The following is a 19,246-nucleotide window of genomic DNA, read 5'->3' as shown; positions in this document are numbered from 1 at the left end:
GACGCCCCGAGATCTCGCGAGAGCCGCCGCCGCCGCTGTCCAGGGTCCTGCTGCCGCCGGCGGGGAGGGGCGGGGCTTCGGAGGGGCGGGGGGCTCTGTGGGGTGGGGGGGTCGCCCCGGGGCAGGGGTGCAGTAATTCCTACCTGAGGCGGGACAGGTCCTCCATCGGGCATGGGCATGGTAAGCTCCACATGGGCAGGGGAGACCCATCATAGGGCAGGGGAGATCCTTCATGGGGCAGAGGAGACCCTCCATGGGGCAGGGGAGATCCTCTATGGGGCAGGGGAGACCCTCCATGGGGCAGGGGAGACCCTCTATGGGGCAGGGGAGACACAACATAGGGCAGAGAAAACCCATCATGGGGCAAGGGAGACCCTCCATGGGGCAGAGGAGACCCTCTATTGGGCAGGGGAGACCCTCCATGGGGCAGGGGAGATCCTCTATGGGGCAGGGGAGACCCTCCATGGGGCAGGGGAGACACATCATGGGGCAGGGGAGACCCTCCATGGGGCATGGGCATGGTAAGCTCCACATGGGCAGGGGAGACCCTCCATGGGGCAGGGGAGACCCTCTATGGGGCAGAGGAGACTCATAATGGGGCAGGGGAGACCCTCCATGGGGCAGAGGAGACCCATAACGGGGCAGGGGAGACCCTCCATGGGGCGGGGGCCCTGGGGGACAGAGCCTGGCAGGGCAGGCAGGCCCGGGTCAGCGCAGCCTGACTGTACCCCAGAGGCTAAGCAGAGCCTGCAGATCCCACCGGCAGGACCAAATTGAGAGCACCCCACATCCACACCCTGCTGCGCTCCAGGCCAGGGTCCTGCAGGGCCAGTGTCTGCCCACCCTGCCCCGCTCTCAGCTCTGTGTCACAGCTGTCACACTCTCCAGCATTTTGGGACTATTACTACTTTTTAAACCACCTTATTCATCCTTTAACCAAGCACAACGGAGCTGCTGCAGCAGCCCGTAACACACCCACACGCAGCTCACACGCGTGTGCGTGTGCCTGGGGGCTTTGTGGCATTCACCCTGCCCAAAGCACAGGAGCTGCTCTTGCAGGGCGCAAGCTGTTTGCCATTGTCTGCAAGCCAGGATGAGGAAGTTGGTATTTTAAGGAGAAATACTTTAAGAAAAGCCAGGCGCTGCCGCGAGCGTGCTGGTGATACAACAGGAGTTATTTCTCCCTCTGGGTCACCACCAGTCCCACTCCCAGGGCTGCTGGAGGAGCTGCCGTGCTGCTGGTTGTCCCCATCTCCCAGCTCAGCCGTGCAGGGTGCCCACCGCGGCATCAGAAATCCCACGTCACTTTTCCTGAGAGCAGGAAATTTCCCACTGTCCCAGGCAGGACTGAAGGCACCGTCCCCATCACCCTGCCGGGGTTCCCGTGGTGGCCTGCTGCACACCCAGTGCTGCTCCCCGCAGTAATTAATGGCTTGCACGAAGGACAGAGGGTATGATGATTGCTTTCGCTAGAGATGTTGAGATTGGGATGCAAAGGGCAGGGGAAGGGGGTGGATTGACTCACAGGTGGTCTAGGACAGGGACAAAAAGCTCCTAAAGGGAACATAAATCCCAAATCAGCCTGAGGACTCCAAGCAACACGAGGAGGATTCTGTAGGCAGCGTTCCTTGTCCTCAGTGTCATCGCAAGGAGCCCTGTGCAGACCACTTGGACCTCTGCGCTTGTGAGCATGTTGGTGCAATGTCACGAAACTGGTTTTATTTGACAACTAAATCGCCCTCCCTTCCTGAGATCCAACCTCGAGTGTCGGGCACGGACTGTCAGCAAGGAGAGTGTCCCCCCATGGGAAGGTGTGAAGAGCAGGGCAGGGGAGCAGCTAAATCCCTCTGTGTGCCGGTGAGTCCTGGTCGCTAAGCACCCTCGGCAGATGAACAGCATCGCTCTGTGGGCAGGCCAGGAAGGAAACCTGCCAGAATCGGGGAAAACACCTACTTCACAGATGGTAAAATAGAGGGAAGCAGGAAAATAAGCGTGCCACAGATGACCCCATATCTGAGGACCCAGCTGTCCCCTCTAAGCACCTTCTGGGTCTTGGCCTCTGAGCTGTTGTTCCCTGCAGAGCGTGGGACCCCCGGGCACCCATCTCCATCCCCTGCAGGACAGCAGGGGAGCGAGGGGAGGAACACGAACAGCCAGGGGAGAAGGGGACGTGGTGGTGGATCCCCACTCTTGCCAAGCGCTGCTGCTTGCCCATGTGTGAGACCTCACGGGGGTGCTCTGAGACCTGGAGTGCTGCGCTGGCTCTGCCTGCAGCACCCTGCCTGCACCGCCCTGCCTGCAGGCAGGGAGCACCCCGGGGGTGGGGGGCTGGCCGCAAGCCCCAGCCCCGCTCCCCAGGGAGGATCTCCTGGCAGACTCAGCTCAGTCCCCATTTCACCACAGATCTGCTGTGGGATCCCACCCTTGGGCCCAGGACCATGGGAACTGCTTTGTGTCCCTTATTTTTTGTCTCCTGAGCTTTCTTTTATCTGGATTTGCTCCCTACCCGCTTCTCTGCCTGCCTCAAGTCCCCCAGCACCTTCCCACCTCATTGAGACTTTTGGGATGGCAAACTGCAGAGCTGTTCCTTGCCCTCGGCAGCACATTTCCATCTGCCCGTAGGCTTCACAAGAAGAGGTATTCAGAAATCAAACGGGTACCTGCTCCCCTTGATCACGGGGGATGTCTGGGGAGCCAAGGCGATAACACGGGGGCAGGGTAAGAGCCTCGCTGCCCATCCCACACTACCTGAGCAGGGCAGGCTGGGGAGGATGGTCAGGTTCAACCAAGAAACCAGATCAACCAGCAAGTTCACAGCAAGCAGACAGGTTCAAAGCCAAGCCATGAAGTTAATCTGCAGGTCAGGGTCAGGGTCAGGGTCAGTCCATGGGTTGGAGTCCAGACCAGCAGAGACCAGACAAAAATAGCTGCAGCTGATCTAAAGACCAGCCACAACATAGCTCAGACTAGGGCCAAGAGGCCTCATCTGAGCTTTGAGCTCCTGGCCATGGGCAGAATGTGGGTGGGGGGTCCCAGGTGGGGCTGATCAGCACCGTTAGGGTTTATTAATGCCCTGAGGGCATTAATGTCCCCCCGCTCATTGTGCTGGAGCTTTGCAAAGGGACTTGTCCTATAAAAGGTTTTTTTATTTTTTTCCTTTTATTGTCTGTCTGCTCATAATAAGGATTGTCCTGAGCTCTGTCATTTTCTGCCTATGGTAGGGACAAGGGGTTTCTCTTGCTGGTTCAGTTAGTGGAGAGCTGGTGCCACCCTAGGATGCTCCTGGGCTTCTTCTGGCATCTCAAGATAGCTCCTGCACCCCAGAGAGCCTGGGGTCACATCCTCTGGTGCTGGCCCTGGGAAGCGGTGGCTCCTGGACCCTGTTTAGGATCAGGGCAGGGGATCCCTGCAGCTGTGGCACCCTGGGGGTCCCTCTGCACCCACCCCCTGCCAGGGCTGCAATCAGCTCGGGCATCAGCCTGCTGCTGAGTGCAACGTGATGAGTGCCTGAGACCTGAGCCGGGCCGATGTGACGCAGAGATGGATGGCGGCACCAAGACTTTCCTTGTATCGGATGCTTTGACTTTCCGACCCACTCCCATGCAGGGTCACCTTGGATGAAAGAAAATATGGAGAGCACAGGTAGAGGACAGGGGCTCGGGTTACTGCTCCTCTCCAGCTGCCCTCTCCATTAGGAATATGTTTCTGGGGTTTTCTCCCCCTTTCCTAGGCTGGGCATGGCTGCTGTCAGCTTTGCCTCTGTGCCAGCCCCTGCAGCCCTCTCCACTCCTCTCTTTTCTCTGCCAAATGGCCTTTCCAAGCTCACACCTCCTGTGGGGTCAGGGCCAGGCAAGATGGTCCCACAGGGATGGGGAACCCCCCAGGGTTTGGACCCCCAGCCCTGTGGGGTGCTGGCAGCCCATGGCACTGGGACATGGGATGCTCAGAGAGAGACTGTAATGAGGAAAGGGAGGAAGAAACCAGTCCCTGAGTCCCAGCGTGACCAGAGTGGATGCTCAGGGAGGACAGACAGATGATAGGCAGGGTGTAATTACTTTATTCCTATTTTTTCCTCCATTCCTGCCTTTACAGCTTGCCTCTTCTCCATTTTAAACAGCTCCCTATCCCCTTTCCCAGTGGTGCCCCCACAGCTGGGGCTGTCTGTGCCCCATCCCCACTCCCCCGCCCCTCCCACCCCACCGTTCACTGCCGCTGAGCTCATTTCAGCTATTCCTTTGCTTGGAATAACGATCCACTCTGTTGTGCTCCAACAAATACGCTGACAATGGCTTCAGATGGTAATTAGCAATGGAGTTGCTAATGATGCATTTCATTTACATTTTAAGCACTGCAAAGGGAAAGCAAGACCCTGTCATTAACGCCCCCCTCCCTCTCCCCAGCTGCTGCAGCCTTTGCCTTGGGGGGAGCGCACCCTCCGCAGCCCTTTGAGGGCTGCAGAAAGCCTTGGCTGTGATTGCACCTCGTCTGCCTCCATTTTGGAGGCTGCAATAAGCAGAGTTTGTTAAGCAGCAATTAGAGGCAGCTGGGGAGAAACCGCTGCCGCTTCTATCGTCTGACGCCGCGAAAAATGGGCCACGGGAGGCAGGAGCTGTTCCTGGGCCAGGAAAGAAGGGCTCGATGGTTCACCCAGCACCAGGGATTCATCGGGCTGCAGGCTTGGCACCGAGCAGCCCTGGCTCACCTGGAGCCCTGGCACTGTCGGCCCGTGGTGGCCACATAACCCTCCTGTGCTGCCCGTGGCTGTTTGCACACCTGAATAACGACTCGGAGGGGTTTCTCAGCTCCCTCGACTGCACACGCTCTGCAAATGGTTGCTACAATCCTTCCTGATTATTTTCCCAGGGTTTTAGCATCTTTTGAAGGCAGCAGTTTCCCTGAGATGCTTAATCTGTCCCTGCCTGCCTGAGGAAGGAGCCAAGGGCCTTCTGCAAGGATGCCACAAATAGTCCTCAAGCGGAAAGGGGGAAAAATGATGTCGTTTTGTCTCGTACAAGCGAGGGATTCATGGTGGAAGCACAGCAACGAGGCATGCTCGCTACCGCAGAGCACCGGGCGGGACTTGGGGGATGCTCAAAGCCTGAATCCACCGCCGGTGCTGGGGGTGAGCCTGGGAGCGTCGCATGCCCTGCCTCCGTTTCTCCCTCTGCACCGAAGGGGCCTCATGGGCTGTTAGCTGGATCAGGAAAAGGTGCTCTCCATCCCCTTGGGTTTTCCAGCGTAGTGGGGCACTGCTCTTTGATGGAGCAACTCACCCCATGTGGGTGAGACACCGCGGCTGTCCTCCCGTCACCCACAGACCCACCCGGACTCCAGTCTGGTGGCTGGATCAGGGGGTGTCCCATGCCCACCCCCTACTTAGGGCAGTGGTACCCAGAGAAAGCTGCTTTGGGGACCTCAGGGATGCAGGGGTTCGCCCTGGCCGGGAGGGGACGGCTGCATCCTGCCTTGCCATAGCCTTCACCTCCGTGGGCATCGGATCGATTGATTTATTTATTTATGTATTTTTTCAAGCCCTGCTCGGAGTGAAAACAATCCAGGGGCCTCCAGAGGCCGATAAGATTTGACTGCAAGTCAATACTCGGCATGTCTTTCCACTGTGCAATGATCCCCCAGCCAGCTGGGCGGGAGGCTGGGGGTGCCGGGGGCGGGCAGGGGACAGGCAGGTGACAGGGGCAGGCAGAGGGCCAGCCTGGGGCAGGGACATCGCCTCTGCCACGGGGAAGGGATTGGGGGCAGAAAGGGGAGATTTTCTGGCCTGCAATAGGTGTCTCCTGGGGTGTATTGCCAGGGGCTCAGGCAGTAAATACAACGGTGATCCCATGGCGGGCAGGTCCCTGTTGGGGACATGGAGATGAGCAAGAGACAGGGTCTGGGTGAGCAGCAGGGAGAGGGAGGGATGGGGAAGGAGGAGTGGGGAGAGAAATCACCCGTGAAAACCGGCTCTGCCGTGACATCTGCTCCTCGGGGCTTTTGGGACCGAGAGGTTTTCCTGCGGGGAGAGCCAGGGCTGAGGCTGTGGGGTATCGGGGGGAGCAGAGCCCCGGCATGCTCGGTGCACGCCTCAGCCCCACAGCCGCTGGGCAGGCAGCCGCGCACGCGATGCCATCTGCCAGGGCTTCTCCTGCCTGCGGGTCCCAGGGCTGAAGTAGCTTCTCTGATGGCTCATAAGGATTGAGGTGAGGCTGCCAGCTTTCCCGAAGTACCTCCTGCATCTCCGTGCCATCCCCGGGCGCTGCGTGGCCGGGACTCCTCATCCCTCTGGGGATGCTGTCGGCGAGAGGGTGCAGGGGAGGCAGGCAGGCAGGCAGGGAGGCAGGCAGGCAGGCAGGGAGGCAGGCAGGCCGGCTGCCCGCACTCTGCTGACATTCCCAGTTAGCAGTTGGCGTCCTTGAGCGGAGCAAACACCGAGAGAAGGGACCAGGTTCTCTTTAAGGGGGCAGGACTCCGGCAGCATCATGAAGGCAAGAGTGAGCTGCTCCCTCTGCCTTCCACCTTCCCTTCCCTTCCCTGCCTGCTGCTTCCCTGCCTGCATGCTCCCGGCCGGGGACCAGGGCTCCCTGCCCACCCCTCCACCTTCCCTGGCTCTCGGTGCTGGGCAGGGATGAAGGCAGAAGCTGGGCGCTGGGATGGGAGGCTGAGCGAGGAGGGGAGGAGGAGGAGGAGGAGGAGGGGAGGAAGGGGAGGGAGAGGGGGAGGATCTGCTAATTACACAGAACAGCTCTGGGGGCTGCTGAAGTCCAGAATGAAGCAAAGAGCAGCAGAAGCGAGTGCTGCAGCGGGAGCGGAGGAGCCCAAGCACCCCCAAGAGCCAGAGCCGGCCGTTGTCCCCACCGGCAGCAACCGGGGGCACCCAGGGGATCCTGCAGCCCCGTCCCCACCGGGGGACAGCCTCTGGCACAGCCACCGAGCCTGCTGCCGGCTCCTCTCCAGCCAGCCCTGGGCGAAGAGAGGGGAAGGGGCTGGTGGTCCCAGGGACGCAGGGTTAAACTCAGTCCTCCTGCGGGCTGAGCTGGAGGGCAGCGGAGTCAGCCCTGCCATGGTCCTGGGGGGCTAGGAGCCTGAGCGGATCCACCGGCAAGGGGTGAAGGATGGCTGCTGAAGGAGAGAGAGCCAAGCCCGTCACCCAGTCCAGGATGGAGAACTTCCGAAAGGTGAGGACGTCGGAGGAGGAGAGCCCACTGCCCTTCCCCGACCTGCCCCCAGACGTGGTGGAGATGAAGGTGAAGGAGGGCAGCAAGATCAGGAACCTGATGAACTTTGCCATGGCCCAGATGGAGCTGAAGGGCAGTCGGCAGATCGTCTTCAGCGGTTGTGGCAGGGCAGTCACCAAGACCATCACCTGCGTGGAGATCATGAAGCGGAAGCTGGGAGGTCTTCACCAGGTCACCAAGGTACGCTACAAAACCTTGCTGGAGGTCTGGGAGAACCAGGACCCGCTGCCCGGTGGCCCAGCGCAGAACCTGACCGTCCACAAGAACGTCCCCTCCATCTGCATCCTGCTCTCCCGAGACCCCCTGGATCCCAACCAGACGGGCTACCAGCCCCCGGAGCCCCAGCACGGGCCGGGGACGCAGCTCTGCGATGCAGAAGACACGTCGGGCTCCTCCGCCAAGGGGCTGAAGCGCCCCCTGCCACCTCCCCACGAGGAGCTGCTGACCAAGAAGTTCCAGGTACAGGTACCCGACAACCCGAGGGGCTCGGGGACCACCGACCGCCAGCTGGACCACCACCACTGAGCCCACCGCCTCCCACCCTGGCCAGCCGTGCGCCGGGTATATAGGCAGGAATATGCCCTCTACATAGGCAGGAGATTGTACGCTGGAGAAGCTCTGGGGGTATTTTAGTTGCTTTGCTGTGGATAAAGGCAGTGCGTCATGCTTGCTCCGGGGTCAGCGGTGTGCTGCAGGGTCCCCCCAACACATCCCCGCTCGCTGCAACTGCACCAGCTGATCCCCATGCCTGAGGACTTGCTGCTGGGGGGGGACACACCTTGTCGCCAGATTTGGGGTGAGGCTTAAAGGGTTAAACCTGCCAGCTCTTGGTTATGGATTGAAGCAGGGGAGGATGTGTTGGGGGGAGCTGCTGACCCCGCATTCGGCCACCCAGGGGCAATGCCACCACCAGCCCCGTTTCTGCAGTGACTCCCACGGAGGCAGAGCACCCGTCACCTTTCACCGAGGGGTGCCCGGACCGGGGAATTCGGCTGCACATCATCGCTCCCCATTGCGATGTCTCAACCATCAGGTGACGGTTTTGCCCCAAGCCCATTGGAGTAATGCCTTCATTATCAAAACCGCTGCAATTACACCCGGCGAGGAACCGTCAGGTTTATTAATGCCAGGCTCAGCACCCCGCAGCGCCGCGATTCATCCCGAATAAAACACAAAAACAAGCAGACGGGTCGCTCCCTCCCCGTGCCCATGGAGCTGAGCGCTGCACTGCTTACCTGTGGGACAGCAGAGGAAAATAAAGCAATCCTTCTCCTTCTTCCCTCATCAGATATTCAGGTCTTTGCTCTCCTGGAGGTGTTTGTAGGGTCTGGAGCTGGGGTGAAGCCCCGATGTCGGGAGCTGGTGGTGGTGGGAGCATTAGGTGGGCTGTTGTGGTGGCTGGATGTGGTGCCTGATGCGGGATGGGGAGGTTTTGGGGTCATGGGCTTGGCTGCAGAGCCCTCACCGCGGGCTGCCTCCCTGCGGAAGCCCTTTGGAGCTTCTTCCAGGCGGGAAAGGGAAATGGATGGAAAATAAAAGCTCTTTAGAAACAGTTGAAATATGTCTATGGGAAAATGGGGGGATCATGATGGCTGCTGACCACGGCACCAATCAGCACAGCAAGGGCTGCGGCCAACCCAGGACGAGGGGATCCCAGCCAAAACCCATCCCTCGGTGGGACCGGGGCCGCCTGCGTGCCCTGGCAGCAGCCCGGACCCACCGGCACGGCAGAGCCTGGCAAAGCCCCCTGCCAGCCCCCCTGGCTGGCACACGGGGACCAAGGCAATGCGGGGAGGGCAGGGGATGGGTTATGGGAGGCCAAGCAAGCCCCAATCCACCCGGTTCCCCTTGACCCAGCTCAGGCAGCCCCCGGGTACACCACGGGATGAATTAAATCGGTATTAAGGAGCGTACCCTTCCCAAAAGCCAGCGGGGAGGGATGCTCCAGCTGCAGCCAGCCGCCTTATCTCCCCGCCTCGCTCCTGCTCTCCGGGGATGGCAAGCAGCCCCTCTTTTGTCAAGGGCTTGCTTGGCAAGCGCTTTGCTTGGCTGGGAGTGGGAATGAAAAGAGAACCAGGGGAGCGAGGAGGAGGAGGAGGAAGCAGGGGTCTGTTTTGTTTAGCAATGACCTTGTTATCTCCCTCAGCAGGCAGCTGCTCCTCCCGGCCAGAGGCTCGTGCTTATCTGCCCTGCCACAGATTGATTCACTTCGCTTATCTGCCACCGTGTAGTTGAACAGTCATTTCCAACTGTTGTATTTTTATGATTATTTTTTGCGGGTTTGGGGCTGGGAAAGCTTTGGGTTCCATCCCAGCGATCGCTCTTCCCAGACTCCTCTCTCTGGTTCAGGTTCAACCTTCCGCCCCACACACGAGCCAGAGCACCGGGTATGGGCTCCTACTCCAAATGTACTTAAAAATCATGCTAATAAATAAAACCCTCCGTAAACACTAAAGACTGTCACAGCTATGCTGAGAACTAACAGCCCTTCACTTCCCCAACCATGCCCCACTGCTGCTGTCTCACATTGCTCCCAGCAAGGAGAGGGGGAAAAAAAAAAAAAAAAAAAAAAATCATTCATTTCTCATTATTTTGTTAATGTGCAAAATTCTTTTTAATTGATTTTATATGCAGGCAATTTCCAATCTTGGAGGCAATAGGAGCCTGGGGATTTTGCAGTTCTCACTTTGCTGGCTATGGACCAAGGATTTCCTGCATGAAAAAAATGATTAAAAGAAAAAAAAGACTAACCCAAAATATGAAGCATTTTAAATAGCACGATGACATCTGGCTCCACAGAGTCCTAAAGGAACACCGCAAGCAAAATTATCACGATGATCTTGTGCTGCACTGCCGAGGCACAACCCCAGGCACCAGCAAAGAGGAATTTTTGGGGTGATTTTGGGAGCCCAGTGGCGCCCTGAGACCCACCGAGAGCTAGGGCTGGGTCAGCCCTCTAGGCACATGGGGTGACAGGGGGCTGAGGGCAGCACCCTGCCCGCAGGGTCTGTGAGGTTTGGGGTTTGTGAGGGAGGCTGCCAGGTCTGGCAGCGGGGCAGAGCCCCAGAGAGCCTTGGAGAGCTGCTGGGTACTGCAGCCAGAGCCAGGCTGGGCCCCACTGTCCCCTCTTCCAAGTCAGGCGATTCTCCCTTGCCAGAGCTGGCAGCACGCAGCCGCACGAGCCGGGCCCGGGAAGGGCCCCCTCGCTTCCCTGTGGTCCCCCCTGCGCTGTGCGGGAGCGGGACGAGCAGCGGGACAGACACCGGCCCCCAAGGCTCACCGAGGGCGCCCGCTCGCCCGGCGGCAGCGGCTGACAGCGGGATCGCACCTCGCCGTCCCCGCCACAAAATGGCGGCCAGCCCCGCCCCGCGGGCGACGCCCTAAGCCCCGCCCCCTGCGGCCTTCCCGCCCTTACGCGACGGCGCGGTGTGTCCCCGCGGCGCCGCCGTAGCTGCCGCCCCTTCCCCCCTCCCTTGCCCGCCCCGCCGCGCGCCGTCCGGTGCCAGGAGCGAGCGGCGCGCGCCCCCGCTGCCCGGTGCCGCCTCCCCGCCGCCATGCTGGCTGCCGCCGCGCTCCTCCGCCGCTGCGCCGTCTCCGGCCTTCGTACCGCCGTCCGCCGGCCTGCCGGCCCCGCAGGTGAGCGGCCGCCCGCGTCCTTCCCGCCCGCCGCCGCCTGCGCCGACCCCAGCCCGGTTCGGCTCGGCCTCGAGGGCCCCGGCCGGTGGGAGGCGGCGAGGCCCGGCCGGCGGCGCCGTGTCCTTGCAATGACCCGCTGGCGTCACTCGAGGGCAGGCCGCGCCTGCGGCCTAGTGCGCGCCGCCTCCGCCGAGCCCTGCCGCTGCCCCGCTCCCGCCGCCCCCGCTGGCCCCCCCGCCGTTGTTACCGGCCCCGCCGCCTCCTGGGGGACGCCGGGCCCCGTCCCGGACGCTGTAGCGGGGGCGGCGGCGCTTTCCCCGGGCCTCCCGCGAAGGTGACATTGAGGGAGGTCGGAGGTGACCTCCGCCGCCGGGCAGCTCATCCCCGGCCCCGGGGGCACCGAGCCCCCCCCCGGCCCCGGGAGCGGGCCAGCCCTGCTCCACTGGCGGCCTCCTGTCGCTTTCCTTATTAACACCCCAATTAACAGGAGGAAAAGCAGCCACAGACGGTGCGGCGTGAATGCTGGCCGGGGAACCAGAGCTCCAATACCGAGACTGTAGCGAAGGCACTGCCTGTGTATCTCAATTAATAGCTAATTAACAGATGGTGACCGTGTTTAACGCGCTCGGAGGCCTGTGTGCGCCTCTCCTATAGCACGTGTGCATTAAACAGTTGCCCTAGGGAGTGTACTGCAGCATTTAAAAAAAAAAAAAAATGCAGAGTAATAAGTGCTGGTCGTTCTGTTTGCACGCTGGGATTTCTTGGATGCTTCTTAAACTTTTTTATTAAAAAAATCCATTAAGATTCTTTGCTCGCAGTGCCTTTGTACCCTGCTGAACCCTGGCTGCTCGTGGCCGTCGCTTCTCCACGCCTTTGCTAACGAGCAGGCTCCATGTTCTGCTTTTCCAAGGTCTTGTATTACAAACGCCCCGCTTAGCCCTTCTGACCCGATTCTGCTTGGCCGGTGGCCTCGGGGGGTTGTGTTTCGACAGATGTAATGCTTTGTGTTCATCTTGTGTGCCCGTGGGTTTAGGTTTGTGTTATATAACGCTGCAAAATGTTCTGTATGTAGTGCACATGCACCCCTGAGCTTCTTGTTGCCAGTCTTGCCTTTTTCAGTAAATTAATGCTTCTCTTGATGCGTGTTTCTCTTCCGTGCTCGTTAACAGGGAAAGCTGACAAATTCTGGCACTTCAACGTGTTTAATATTAGATGATTTTAGGCCTCTCAGACTCTCTTGGGTTCTCTTGAAAATGCGTCTCTGCAAACATATTTGCCCTTTGCTTCTTCCTTGAGTTGGGAATCTCCACGCGGATGGGTCAGTGTGGTTGGACTGTCACGCATGTCGTGTGACGGTGACCTTGATGGACCCCACTGAAAAGTGAGGCACCCGGCTGGCTCCTGCGGTGCTTCTGCTTGGCTGGAGCAGTTCAGAGTCTGGTCTCCAATATATGGACATAAGCGTTAGTATGGAAAACCAAGGGTGATAAAGAAACGTAGCAGCAATTAAAAACCGCATCCACAGTTCAAATTCTTGTGGTCTTTTTTATTTTTCTTCAGGATCCTTTTAGTCTAACCAAGTTGTTCCTTTGTTTAAAGGGAATCGTTCAGGGCTCAGTGGAAAGAGACTTCAGTTTTTCGACTTAAAGATGGCATTCGAGAACTTCAGTCTAGGCTTTTCTCAAACTGAGATCTGCTGTTTCTCTGTAGGATTTCCGTTGTGTTTAGGGGGAGAAAAGTGTTCTCCCTGAAACGGCCAGCACTGTCCTCTCACGCCCTGCCTGCATGCAGGAGCATTTACAGAGGAGTGCTCTTGCTTTGAGCTCAGCTGTGCATGTGATTTATTGGAGAAAGCAGGGTCAAAGGTCTGTTTTGGAGCTGGGGGAGGATGGGGAGTGTCCTTACAGAACGGCAAAAGAGCGTTATAATTCTGACTTGGTCTGTCATTTACTTTTCCCTTACCTATTACATAGATAAATGAAAATATTTTCATGGTTTGAGAAGCAGTACATACACCAGAATTGCAGCTGAAATGTCAGTCCGTGTTAACTTTTGTTAAAAGTCTGGATTGCATTCAGATGGAGCTGTCACTTAATGAGAACTTGAACTTGTTGTGGTTTGTTCCGGTATATTTTATGTAGAATTAGGATGCAGCTTTGCAGTATGTTGTTCACTATGATCTTCAAAGCAGAAAAGTGCATCTGGAAGGATGCCAAAAATACACAACCCAGTTCGGGAGTTTCTTCTTTTAAATAAAACTTTTTAATTGGTCAGCATGAGTGCTTTGTGCTGGGTTAAGAAAGAAAAAGTGACTAGCTATATCTGACTTCCTCTGAAGTGGAGCTTCAAACTGGCAAGGTCATATCTGGTGTATGACCTCTCTGCAAATATTAGTGGAGTGCAATTACCAGTGGGGAGGGAAGCAGTCTCTAGGCAGGGCCTTGTTCTGCTGGTAAGGCAGAGTGCTCGGGCTGTGTGGGGAGGACCCAGTACAGCTCTGATGTGGGTGGAGCTGGCTGTACCCTAGGTTTTAGTGCCTTTTAGAAAACTGTTCCAACTTTTCTGGCTTAAAAAAAAAAAAAAGACCTGCAAAAAAAAAGGCAATTTGTGATAAAGAGTACTGTTGAGGGAAGAAATGAGTTCACAGTTGTATCAGCCTTATTTGTCCATGGGACTACAATCCACTTCTGTGCTTTATTAATTATCAAATATTAGTGCAATTACAACCTTGAGATCCAGGAGTTTTATCTTGGATAGACACAGAGACAGCAGTGATTTTTTTTTTTTTTTTTTTTTTTTTTCCTCCTTCAACCCCTTCACTAGACTGCTGGAAGAAATAGCTCTCGGTCCTTTGCTTTTGAGAGCCTTTCTAGTTGGGCTCAGGTCATTTTGCAGAGATTCCTAAAACCACTTCAAAACAAGCCTTCATCTGCTCTGAACTCATGGTGGAATCAAAGACCTGCAGCTTGTTGCTATTGAGTCACCCATCACAGTCCGTTAGCTGGGAAATCTGCTTTTCCTGGATTACAGAATCGGTTCAGGAGTAGGAAGATACTCCAGAATAAACCAGTATATTCATCTTAAGTGGATAGTGGTATAACTAATAGGGTATAGGGTTTTACTTCTGGCAGGAATGCCACTGGAAAAACTGATTCATGGGGCTAAACTCACAGCACAGACAAGTCCTGTGGTTTTGAGAAGGGTTGTGTCTGGGGAACAGAATGATCATGCTACTTGGTTGCAAGGACATCTGTTGATGAAGTACATGTATGTTATGTTTCTCTGGCTGGCTTGTCTCTGGGAAGAGGGAAGATTCCTGTATCTTACAGAAACCGGGATCCCAGAAAACTTCTCTTAAGGACTGGTTATACAGAATTGGTTTTCTCTTTCATTAAATCCTGCTCTGACCAAAGGGTCTGGGAACACTTTGGAAGTCTGGTGTAGAACGGAAAATACACATTTTGCCACAAAACAAGCAACCGATATTTAGTGAGCTATATTAATCCAGTGCTTATCCAGGCTGAGGACTGATCTGGACTGACCGTAGTGTGTGAAATATGTATTTTTTGGCTTTTGGTCTCTTGGTCAGGGCTAAAATACAGTTGTACAGTTATTTTCTGTTTGTTCAAAGTCTCTTCCTTTCTTTTTGCATTCAGCCGTACTGCATGCCCGCTGCTACTCTCATGGGTCACAAGAATCAGATGAAGAATTTGATGCTCGCTGGGTGACATATTTCAACAAGCCAGATATTGATGCCTGGGAGCTCAGGAAAGGTACGTTGAGTGAAAAGGGAAGAGTAACATGGAGTAATTATAGCTGCTTTGTAATAGCTTTGTGACCAGAAATAACTTATTTTCACTTTGCTATTGGAGAGCAGAAATAGTGAAAACTGGGAGCTGGTGTAGGAGAGCAATCCTGTAAATACCCAGTTGGGGCAAGGCACTATGTGAGCCTTATTTGCTCTGAGTTATCTGGCTGCTCCGGGCGTGCCTGTGGCTGGCGTGCTGCTGTTTGCTCAGCTCTGAGCCTGTTGCAGCAGGCGATGGCACCTCAGCAACCAAACAAGTGAGTTGGAAGGAACCATGGCATGCAGAATGAGGGAGAGCAGGGGTACAAGGCGGTGGGAGTGCAGTCTCTGTAAGTTTTCATGCCCCAGAATATGCATTTTTAACACCTGGGTGGAGAGAAGTGTTTGCTCTGAGGAGAGTGTATTTGAGCTCAACTGTTGCTTAGTGTATAACCACACATGTTTTTCTTTGGACTTAATGGCTTGGCCACAACTCACTGTTTGTCTGGTTGTCTCCAGTTGTTATTTGCTGTGGAGTTGCCAGCTCCTATTAAACTACCTCAATTAGGGCTCAAAAATGTGTTTGCATAACAGCCAGAGGGATCATTCCAGCATCACCCGGATGACTAGGTGTTGGGCTCTTCCTTTGGAAAGGAGAGGAAAGGAATAGACAGCAGCTAGAGTTCTAGTTTTATTACACCTGTAGGAATGAAGTCATTTGGATTTCTTAATGATTCCATAAGCGATGGGCTGTGGTACAGACACTGACTCCTTTTGGGAGCATGGATGAAACTGGCCCACTGGGATTTCATGAAATCCACTTAAAATTTTAAAATCTACAGTAATGAGCAACAGCGAGAGGGAGAAGAGCAAAAGAAAACCCTTGGCTGTGTGTGTGCGTCTCCCCAAAATCGCAATGAAAATTGTAGTCAGCTTCTAATGGCAGCTAGTGTTGCAATAATGCTTAATTCTTTCATGAGGTGGAGCGAAATAATGCTCATCAGGTTCCTTTTGATAGCATGATGAGCTGATACCAAGTTCCTCTTGGTGTTTCCTTGTATCCACAGGCATAAACACGCTTGTGGGTTATGACCTGGTTCCGGAACCAAAAATCATCGATGCAGCTCTGAGGGCATGCAGACGGTTAAATGACTTTGCCAGTGCTGTCCGCATCTTAGAGGTTGTAAAGGTGAGTGGAACGGCAGCCTCGGGTGTGACTGCTGTGTTCGCACTGCTGAGAGCCCAGCAGGAGAAGAGTTTTTCTTGGCTTACTGTTAGTGGTGCAAAGGGAAACCACAATTTCCTGCTGCCAGAATCAATAGCTTCATTATGAGCGCGTGCTCGGGGGCTGGAAATAAGTGTTTTGAGGTGAGACTACTGAACAGCACAGCTTCAAGCATAACAGCCGTATGTTCACAATTTCCTTTCCTGATGCTGACTTAGGTGGGAATGTCTTTAGGGATTTTTCTGCCCTTTTTTTTAAAATAAGCATTACTAGAAATATCTCCAGTGAAGGCAGCTTACTGGCTTCTTAAAGGACTGAATACTGAGCTGGCTGGGAGTAGTAACTCAGGAAGCTGCATAGCCTTGAAAAACAACATAAACCAGCACCTTGAAACCTGAGTCCAGCCTTCACTTAACGGGGAGTTAAGTGGGTGGGGATGGAGGCAGGAGTTCTGTTTCAGTCGCAGAAGCCAGCAGCTCTGCCCTTACAACTGTTTTTTGCCACAAGTGAGGACTGGTGTGGAGGTCTTTGCTGCTAGCTGTCAGATACGCTTGCTTCACACTTTACTCCACAATCAGTTGCTTCTCAGTCTGCCATTTCTGCTTTCTGCATTCTTCTGTAGAACTGAAACTTTCAGGGGTTTTAGAGACTAAGACCAATGGAAGCATCTTTGTATGTTTTCCTTATCTCTTCCCACCCCACCTGCCCCCCATCCTTTTGTCCCCATCACCTAGGGGACGACTCAGTTTATCAGAACCTGGGGACAAGTATCTGCTCGTCCTGAAGCTCCACCTAAATATTACTCAAGCGGTGATGTTTTTCCCCTGATTTCCAAACAAGTTAAATTTTCTCCAAAGTCTGCCCAAAAGCTGATTTTACTTTTCCCATTTTACTGATTGGATATCATTTTTGTCACATTTCCTAAGGTCTAAGCGGTCTTTGGGCTGGTTTGCAAAGCATCCCTCATTGAAGGAGCGTGGCTTGGCCTTTAGTTTTGTGTGGTGACACACACACGTCACGGGTCACATCAGCCTGATGTTAAGTGAGGGAAAGGTGTCAAGTGTTAAGAATAATCTGCAGATCCCCCAGAGGGGAGTTCAGCATTATTCTGGGGTGCTTTGCAGCCACGGTGAATTGGTAGGAGAACTTTCCAGTATTGCTGTACACAAGCCTTGTTTACTTGGTGCCCAGTTAAAGCTGGGCTGTGCTCTCCTGTCCTGCAGTAGGTGGATCAGACCACGGACCCTTTTGTCTTGATTGCAGACCTGAGCGCTGTACGGTGGACCTTGACAAATGCTTGCTGTCAAAATAACATCATTCCTTTTTATTTAGGACAAGGCAGGACCTCACAAGGAAATCTATCCTTACGTTATCCAGGAACTTAGACCAACTTTGAGTGAACTGGGAATCTCCACTCCAGAGGAACTGGGCCTGGACAAAGCATAAACCTTATCGGTAAGGGATGCCGTTGCTTCTGAGACTCCTGGCATGGGACTCCTGTACCCAAAACTCTCCTGGCAAAGACAGAGTCCTCTTCCTTGCCTTCATGGGTCTGAAATGCTGTGAAGTTCAAGCTTGTCATGTGATTCTCCAGATATCTCTATAACTACAGGTCTCCTTGAAAAGGTACTAACCCTTTTCAGATAAGGCTTAGGACAAGAACAGTGTGGTTGCTTGAGAAGGGATAGGGTGGTTGGCAACCATACCCAACCTCCCAGAAGTTTCTACATAGCAGTTGCCACGACAATGGGTATTGCAGCACTTTGTTGGCAGCACGTTGACCTTTGCTCCTCATCAGCTTGTCCCTCAGAAGCACTTTTAGCAAATGGCAGGATCATTTCCACTGGAAATGCACAAACTTTCACTCTATTGTCACAGTCTGGCCAGTTTAGAAAACTGGGACACTAATTACTAGGTTGTGCTAGAAAATGGGCCCCACTGATGGTAGTCACCCAACAACACTGAAGTTTCTTCATGTTACGCTTAAAATAGCATCTTTTTTCTGTACTTTGGAGGGCTCCTCTCTTACAGAATGAACAGATCAGCTGTAGCATAGCCAGAGCTTAACCGATCTGTGCGCAGAATATCCTTCAGCCTCAGTAGATAATTTCAGGGACAGTGCATGTAGTATTTTGTCCTGATTGTAGCGGCCTCAAGTCTCGGAAAGCCACTTGTTTTGCTGGCTTTTTAGAGCTGAACTTCTGAGTACTTTCTAAACTTGAAACCAGCTGTAACAATGACATTTAGATCATCATAAATACCAGCTTCTTGCATGAGCTGCAACACATGAAGGTGTTGTTACTAAACAGCAGCTTCTCTGATTAATGAGGATCTGTCATTAAGTGTAGGCAAGACCTAATGTGCTCTAATCCCAGACTAAAATTAAGCCCTAAATAAAAATCCTTGTGGAAGTAAAGTTATGTAAAGACAGTCTGTTAACTCAGTTTCTTCAGGAGATGGCCAGTGTCATATTCTTTTTTTGATATTGTGCTTAGAATAGAGGTATCAGGTGTCAGACTGCAAATAGTACTTAATTCTGGATCTTTAAGTCCCTGCCCTCCTCCTTGCCCTGGGACATGATGTCTTGGTGCAAGGGGGGTACTGAGACAGCTGTGCTGGCAATGCAGTAACTGCATTTGGGGGCTGAGTATGATTAAACTGGGCTTTGAGTGTAAATAAAAATAAATAATAAAAAAGAGGGAGACCTCATGGCCCTCTACAACTCCCTGAAAGGAGGGTGCAGAGAGGGGGGATGAGTCTCTTGAGCCAAGGAACCAGCGCCAGGACAAGAGGGAATGGCCTCAAGCTGCGCCAGGGCAGGGTCAGACTGGCTCTTGGGAAGGATTTCTTTGCAGAAGGGGTTGTTGGGCGTTGGAATGGGCTGCCCAGGGCAGGGGGGGAGTCCCCATCCCTGGAGGGGTTGAAGAGTCGGGTTGACTCAGCGCTGAGGGATCTGGTGGAGTTGGGAACGGTCAGGGTGAGGTTCATGGTTGGACTGGAGGAGCTTCAAGGGCTTTTCCAACCGAGATGATTCTGTGAAATAACTCATTTGAGGCACCATGGAAACTCTGTGGAGATACTGAGCTGCTCCTTTAATGGCTTTTCTGTTCTTTTCTGTTCCAGGTGCATTACTCGAGCATTTTACTGATGCTACCTGATTGTACACAGTCGCCTGAAGACACAAATGTTAAAATATTACCTTATTTGAAAGAACTTCTTCCTTTATTGAGTCACAATATATGTGATGTGAAGTTGGACCTAATAAAGGAAAAACTGGTTTGACTGATGTGGTAGCGGTGGCTTGTGTGGTTATTTCTTTTTGTTTTTACGGGGAAAGAAGGACACAAACTATAAATATATAACTGT

At 54.3% G+C, this 19,246-nt stretch overlaps 2 protein-coding genes across 2 annotated transcripts; both read left to right on the top strand.

The window, feature by feature from the left end:
- The first annotated feature begins 6,718 nt into the window (after positions 1-6,718).
- Positions 6,719-8,791, top strand: RPP25 (ribonuclease P/MRP subunit p25). The gene has a single exon (XM_074836836.1). It carries the CDS (start codon positions 7,110-7,112, stop codon positions 7,755-7,757), a length of 648 nt encoding a protein of 215 aa, XP_074692937.1. The 5' UTR covers positions 6,719-7,109; the 3' UTR covers positions 7,758-8,791.
- A 1,789-nt stretch (positions 8,792-10,580) lies between these two features.
- On the top strand, positions 10,581-19,166 carry COX5A (cytochrome c oxidase subunit 5A). The gene is given in 6 exon segments (XM_074836838.1): positions 10,581-10,649; positions 10,652-10,868; positions 14,525-14,641; positions 15,723-15,844; positions 17,213-17,335; positions 19,004-19,166. Coding segments are annotated over 5 exon segments (639 nt in total). The 3' UTR covers positions 17,327-17,335; positions 19,004-19,166.
- The last annotated feature ends 80 nt before the right edge of the window (positions 19,167-19,246 follow it).

Source organism: Strix aluco, chromosome 12, assembly GCF_031877795.1.
Source record: "Strix aluco isolate bStrAlu1 chromosome 12, bStrAlu1.hap1, whole genome shotgun sequence".
NCBI classification, from domain to species: domain Eukaryota; kingdom Metazoa; phylum Chordata; class Aves; order Strigiformes; family Strigidae; genus Strix; species Strix aluco.
Note: the sequence above shows the minus strand (reverse complement) of the source record. Positions and strands in the feature narration are given on the sequence as shown.